Source organism: Harmonia axyridis, chromosome 6, assembly GCF_914767665.1.
Source record: "Harmonia axyridis chromosome 6, icHarAxyr1.1, whole genome shotgun sequence".
Taxonomy (NCBI): domain Eukaryota; kingdom Metazoa; phylum Arthropoda; class Insecta; order Coleoptera; family Coccinellidae; genus Harmonia; species Harmonia axyridis.
This window is the reverse complement of record NC_059506.1, coordinates 37,058,076-37,064,976: the sequence shown is the minus strand read 5'-3', so window position 1 is coordinate 37,064,976 and position 6,901 is coordinate 37,058,076. Positions and strand designations below refer to the sequence as shown.

At 37.3% G+C, this 6,901-nt stretch overlaps 1 protein-coding gene across 2 annotated transcripts; it reads left to right on the top strand.

The window, feature by feature from the left end:
• Positions 1-1,895: 1,895 nt before the first annotated feature.
• On the top strand, positions 1,896-6,372 carry LOC123682796 (SID1 transmembrane family member 1-like). Of its 2 annotated transcripts, none has more exons than XM_045621582.1 (13): positions 1,896-2,283; positions 3,179-3,389; positions 3,444-3,712; positions 3,913-3,996; positions 4,050-4,344; positions 4,394-4,602; positions 4,661-4,834; positions 4,882-4,999; positions 5,062-5,184; positions 5,263-5,451; positions 5,505-5,665; positions 5,727-5,837; positions 5,891-6,372. In XM_045621582.1, the coding sequence occupies exons 1-13, from the start codon at positions 2,104-2,106 to the stop codon at positions 6,065-6,067; spliced, it is 2,301 nt and encodes a 766-aa protein (XP_045477538.1). In that variant the 5' UTR covers positions 1,896-2,103; the 3' UTR covers positions 6,068-6,372. The 2 variants fall into 2 exon arrangements, with proteins under 2 accessions (XP_045477538.1, XP_045477539.1); XM_045621583.1 differs by lacking the exon at positions 1,896-2,283 and adding an exon at positions 2,667-2,746.
• The last annotated feature ends 529 nt before the right edge of the window (positions 6,373-6,901 follow it).

Below are 6,901 nucleotides of genomic sequence, written 5' to 3'. Positions count from 1 at the left end.
GGTGGCCAAGAGGTTAAGAGTGTAGACTCACTCACCGAGATGCGACAAGGTACCGGGTTCGAGTCCCGTCGGCTCCCGATAATAATAAATTCCCCAAGCGTCTGTGACACGGCACACACAAATATACCAAAGTCACACTGATGAGTCCGGTGTGTGTGCCAGGGACGAAACGCATAAGTAGGTATATGTGCAATCCTACAATCTTGTCAAATAAGCTAGATATTGTCTGTATACGATAACTTGAGACATCCGGTATGTCTCCTTATTCTCTATTCTCGTTATTTTGATTTTATTGCTTAGTTACCAAATGTTCTCATACACAATTTAAATTTTTTATGGCCCTTGGGCTCAATGAAACCAGATACATAACTTTCATATCGATTTAATAAGTTTTATCAACAAATCAATATTATAACGAATGATGAACACTATCAACATATTCCATTCGAATCAATATGAAATTGGAAATATTGTGAGAATTAAGGTGTCCTGCAGCAAACAAGGATGGATGTTTTATTGTTTGGTTATCATCTTTCTGTAAAGAAAAACCAGACTGAATGAGTATGCCTGCAAGCATTTTTGAAGCCTCATTTTTTAGAGATATACCATGTTCTATTTATCCTTCAGCAACAAAAGCAGTCTTTCAACCACCATGATGTAGTCATACTGGCTAGAACTTCTCCTAGAAGAATTGCTGATGTTTGACACAGACAGTGACGTGTATCGCGAATCCTTCAGGAGCACACAAAACTAGATTTTTCGCAATGATACATGAGGTATTGCCAAATGTGATTCTCCTATCTGGTTTATAGTATAACAACCACGCCCTTCTCTGGATAATCTTATGGACGTGAAGACAATATTCTCTTATCAGCTTTGAAATAATAATTTAAACTTTTCAAACAATTGTCAAGTGTGCTTTTTCTCGGGTTTTGTCTCTGGTACATTTACCAAAATAACTTCTTCACAAGTTCTTGATGTCAGCATCCACCAAATGCACTTAATGTTAATGCAACTTTTCAGAGTAGAAAGGTCTCATTCGATGCCTCATAAGTAAATTCCAGAAAATTGTCTCTATCCAGAATATTGTACATTTAGGCGTGTATTCTTTCAAAGCTCGCTTCAAAATTCGACCAAATCATGGCTAAATAGATTTTTATATTCTTATTTACCGTCAAAATCTTCTTTACCATTGTATATTTGGACCAAAAAGAACTGACACAAAATGTTTCAAAGAGATCGATAAGTTTCGAAAGATTTCCTAGCTGAAACAACATCAATTTACTGCTCAAACACAATAGTTCGTCGAAATCTTGTTCACGCATTAGAAGATATTGAATATGTGATGGTTAATATACAAAAACTCCAGTCTGCTTCAACAAGACATTTATTATAACTAATTAAATACAGTAATTCAATACGCACAGGTCTTCCTCATGTTCTTCCAGTACTACTCATTTTAGGTTATGTCACAGAGTATTTTCCTATTCTTCCTCTCCACAAAACTCATGAAAATGTCTCAATAGTCGATAAAACTCTTCTACAGATGGAAACACACGAAAAAACAGTAACATCCTTCCTTTTTCACCAATCGAAACCAACTCCTTCCCACTCTATGCCCCAACCCAGCACCACAGACCCAAACGTCACGCAACCCGTAGAAAACTCTATGTATCAAGTGTCGTATACCTATCCACATACACTCCCACCTGCTTCACCGAAAACAAAACACATCCAAAGTCGAAAACACCCGATTAAAACCTACACGCTTTCGTCACATCGATCGGAGACATATTAGGGCGCCTTCGAAACAAACCTGACGTCACAAGGCTGGCGTCTGAACGTCCAGGGCGTTCGGCGCGCACAGAACATGGCAGCATAGAATGGACTTTGTCCCTACGAACGAAAACAGTCCTCATCCTCGAGTGGAGCACGATGTCCTAGATTTTTCTGTCGGTTTGCGTGTCGTTAGCGCTTCGGTATTCGTCGTGAGTTGTTTACGAGTTTTATTTCCGTATATTCAAGTGCAATCGAGGATTAAAAAACGCAGCATCGACGGATATGCAACCACTGGATCGATTGGAGCCTTGAATATACGTAAATATGATACTCGTGTTCGTTTTGTTCGCTTTTGGCATACGAGGAAATTATTGTAGCAGCGATAGTGAGTTTGAATTGCTAAATTACAAGCGATTTCACGTTTCTGTTGGCCATTTCAATAGAACCTCATCTATTAGCTTGAACAGCAGCATCCAGTACTTGCTGTCGTTTCCACCAGGGAGAGTAAGTTGAAGACAGAAGTTTGATCGTTCATAACGCTTTTGATGATATTTTCCGCATTACATATAATTATCTACAATGGGAACAGATAAGCATGATCCTTCTCCAAATATACATTCAGAAACCTTCTTGGTCATATCGAGAACAATATCCAACAAAAATACTTCGTTTCTCAGGTCTTAGCTATATAAGAGAGATTGGGAACAACAATTATCAAACAAATCTACAATTTTCTTTTACACTTTCACTCATACTAACACTTTTTCAAGCAAATATGCAATATGAAATGCAAGTAGGCTATTGCTAGGCCATATTCTATGCATTCGATTTGACAAGTCAATTGTCAAACTACAGTTGACACAAGTAACAGCTAGTGACACATTCAGTGCTTTAAATATTTGCAGTTTCTGTTCCCAACCCATTTGAAGCCTCTTGGCGAAATCTATGATCAATTTTAGCTAATTTGGTACAGTTTAAGGTTATCCAGAATAACTGTGACAGCTGGTGCTGCAGCTTCAATTGTAGCAGCAACAAAAACAAATGCAGTAGCCACAATTGTAGCAGCAGCAACAGTTATGAAAGGTGCAGCTGTTGTTTTTGCTGTTATTGGAACAACAAAAAAAAAACAAGAGCATCAGCTACAATTGAAGCAGAAGCAACAGCGGCTACAGTTGTTCCAGATGAACTTCAATGGGACTTGTGTAGTTTGAAGCAAATGCGGAAAAATTTCAGAAAGAAACAGTTCTTCCTGACAGCTGTATTGTTTGGATTCATTACACGTTGATAGAATAACGAATTAGACATTTAAGTTTTCCAAAGTTATACAATTATACATCTTCCCGTTGGAAACTTATCCCTCAACGTCTAAATGGCTTGTATGATTCTCTTATATTTTTAGGGGCCCAACCCTTACAGGGTAAAGGTATGGAGTACACAAGCCAACGCATCTCAACCACTCCTCGTGGTGGTATCCCAAGAACGCCAGGTTATGTCATGGGAAATACCATACAGAATCCCTATTGGAAAACGTTCAGAAGTATTCTTTATGAATACGTCCAGAACAGTATGCCACCAAGCTATGGATAATATCAACAAACTTTCCAAAGAAGGTAGGTTAAGTCTAATAGTAGTCAAAACATAAAGGCTTTTTTCGAATTTTTTAGAACTGTTGAAAACCAATAGTAGCGAGCTCTTTTTGCAACACTTCTTCGTGTCTGTGTCCACACCGAGTAATAGCTTTGTAGATGTCCACATACAGGCAGAAGAAGAAAAAGACTTCATTGTCAGGGAAAACGTCAAATACACCTTGTCGGTAACAGCTAGTGCAAGTAGATACGTGTATTATAAATTTGAAGGAAATGAAGAAACTGTTATAGTACAAATTACTTCCCCGGATGACGTCTGCTTGGCAGTTTCTGTACAAGACAGTGACGTAAGTAATGTCAGTCTGACTAGAAAGTATCTGGATAATCAATACTTTCACAAAGATCTTTAAATGACAAAGACTTTATCAGAGCTCGTTCTCTCCGGATACTTCCTTGATCTACTATTCCAAATGGATTGCATGATAACTATCGGTCCATTTTGGGTGTTCCCCACGGTTCAATTCTTGAGCCCCCTTTTTTATTTCAGTGCCCAGTATTTGACCTCAACGAGAACATAAAATACCAAGGCAAATATCAGTCGATAACGAGAAGAGGGGCTATCACAGTTGACGTAAGCTTCTCCAACAGGAAATTTTACAGTAAAACTCAAAACTGTCATTTCAGAAACAAGAATTCAAGCACGGTTTCTTCTTGGTGTTCATAGCCAGGCCAAACAATTACGAGTGCAACATGGAAACGAAAAAGAAAGTCAAATCTGGCCTTCTCAGAGTGACTGATAAATTTCCAGACAGAACTTCTACAGTCTCCTTTAAAGTAAACAGAGCTCTGAGTGCAATGGACTATTTCAAGCCGATGTTCATAAGTTTGGGAGGCTTACTCATCATGTTGTTGTTAGATATCGGTCTAGTCTATATTTTCTCAAATTACGGAAGCTTTAAAGATGTTATTGACTTGGAAGGTAAGATAATACTGCGTCAAAAACAAAAAGATTACATCTGAGTTCTCAGATCAAGAAGAACAAATTCAAGATGAGCTACAGAAAAGGAACACAACGGAAATCAATGATCTCCTAAAAACGCCCAAGTTGAACGTCAAAATGATCTCCAAGTATCCGGTGAAGACCAAAAAGAGATCCCTGAATTATCTCTGGCATGTGTTGAGCATCTCCATCTTTTACAGTATCCCAGTGGTGCAGTTGGTGGCAACATACCAAAGGGTACGATATTGAATATTATTCGAGTAGAAAGGGCTCATCTTCGTATTTTTTCTTTCAGATGGTGAACAAAACGGGAAACCAAGACCTCTGCTATTACAACTTTAGTTGTGCTCATCCATTGTTTGGATTCAGCGATTTTAACCATATTTTCTCGAATACAGGTTATTTAGTACTAGGAGCTTTGTTCATATGCGTGGTACTGCACAGGCATAAGACAATCCCAGAGAGAAAAGTAAGTTTTCTCCCACATTGTTACCGCAAACTGATGTGAATTTTTAGGGAGTTGGTATACCTGAGCACTACGGGCTCTACTACGCAATGGGAGTCTCTTTGATCATTGAAGGAATATTATCAGGCTGTTACCACATTTGTCCAAGCCAATCAAATTATCAATTTGGTAAAACATAAATATATAAGGATAAAGGAGCCAAACTAACATTGCATTTCCAATTTTTACAGACACCAGTTTCATGTACATAATGGCAGTACTGTGTTCTGTAAAACTGTACCAAAATCGTCACCCCGATATAAATGTAACTGCCTATTCTACATTTACCATACTTGGTTTCATCATATTCGTCGGTAATTACAAACAACACATAGATGACACTTATGACATGATACACAGATGACACTTATAATTGTGAAATTCCTTTTCAGCGATGATTGGAATTCTTCATGGTCACATTCTCATCTGGCTAGCTTTCTACATCGGCTACATAGCCTTGTGCATGTATGTGTCCTTTAAGATCTACTTCCTAGGCTACGTCTTCCAAGGTTTCAAAAAAGTCGAGGAGGAGATCCACCAAACTGGCTTCACAAAGCGAACCTTCATGCCGAATAAGAAAGGTAAAGTCTTCAATTTCTCACCGAGGGGTATGTTACATATTTTGTTTCTTCAGTAAGATTCGTCCTACTGGTCATTGCTAACGTTGCTAACATGGCAATGCTTCTGTTTGGACTATGTTTATATTCGGTGGACGCCACTGACTTCGGGAGCTTCCTCCTGCTCATTCTGATGGGTAACGCCATTTTACACACCGCTTTTTACATTTGCATGAAGGTAAATCTCCTGTTATACAATTTCATCCCTTATTATAAGCCCGAATGGTATTTTTTTTCAGTTATTACATAGAGAGAAGTTGTGCATAGAAGCCATAGTTTATGGTTTACTAAGTCTAGCAATGTGGGCAATAAGCGCTGTTTACTTCTTCGACAAGGCCACCATATGGATGGTAAAGAATTTTGTTCTTCTCAATGAACCTGGTGTGAGATCGTTATTTTTCAGGTTACCCCTGCTGAATCGAGAAATTTGAACCAGGACTGTGTCTTCCTAGATTTCTACGACAAGCATGACGTTTGGCACCTGATGAGTGCACCTGCGCTCTACTTCACCTTCATGCTTCTACTCTGTTTGGATGATGATTTGGTGAAAACGCCTCAAGAAAACATTCCTGTCTTTTAAACTTTGGATTACGAATTTTAGATTACCTATTTCATATTATATATGTGTTCATAATGTAGATCTTTTTATACTGGGAGGTCAGTTTGAGTATTTTTGGAGAAAAATTAATTTATTAAGTATATGATGTGATATTGTCCATATATGGAATCTTTCTGATTCTTTTTTAACTGGTGACCCAGTATATACGTTTCTGTCAGGGTACAAAAGTGTCAACTAGAATTATATGTATTAGGTGTTAATGGCTGATGTATTTACATTTTATCCCTATTTATTAATTTAGAAATATATATTGAATATAATCTTTTCATCGTATTTCATCATTTGATATATCCTTATTACACACAGCTACGTTTGATTGGTTAGAAGAGATAGAAATTTTCAATTCTATATCAAATTTTACGAAAAATTTGAGTTCTCTGTAAAGGTAACGCCATCTTCCTCAAAATTGTGGGGTCTTTAAACGAGGCAGTACATCAAACTTTTGTACTGTTAAGTGCTCTTTGGTGAAGCTCTCGAGAGTTGTTAGTTGACTAGTAATTAGGGATTCACGGCTTGGCTTGATTTTCAAGCTTCAAGTCAAGTAGTAGTTTTTCAATCTCGAATCAAGTCAAATATTAATTTATCAAGTACTTGAATCATATCAAGCTACTTGATTTTTAGCAGTTTCATTGTGTAGTGTCACATCAATAAAAATAATTATGAAATGAGAAGGAACCTTGCAAAAAACACTTTTATCTTTTAAACTTATTATATGAAAGAACCGAAACTCTTCTGAAATAGAAACATGAATTAAATCACTATAAATCATAACAAAATGAAAAAAATATAAAAAAG

Excerpts from the sequence above, each read along its gene's own strand:
- LOC123682796 (XM_045621582.1), top strand. The coding sequence starts at position 2,104 with ATGATACTCGTGTTCGTTTTGTTCGCTTTTGGCATACGAGGAAATTAT. Across the intron at positions 4,603-4,660 it reads TGGTGGCAACATACCAAAGG|ATGGTGAACAAAACGGGAAA; the intron begins GTACGATATTGA and ends TTTTTCTTTCAG. Across the intron at positions 5,185-5,262 it reads TGGTTTCATCATATTCGTCG|CGATGATTGGAATTCTTCAT; the intron begins GTAATTACAAAC and ends ATTCCTTTTCAG.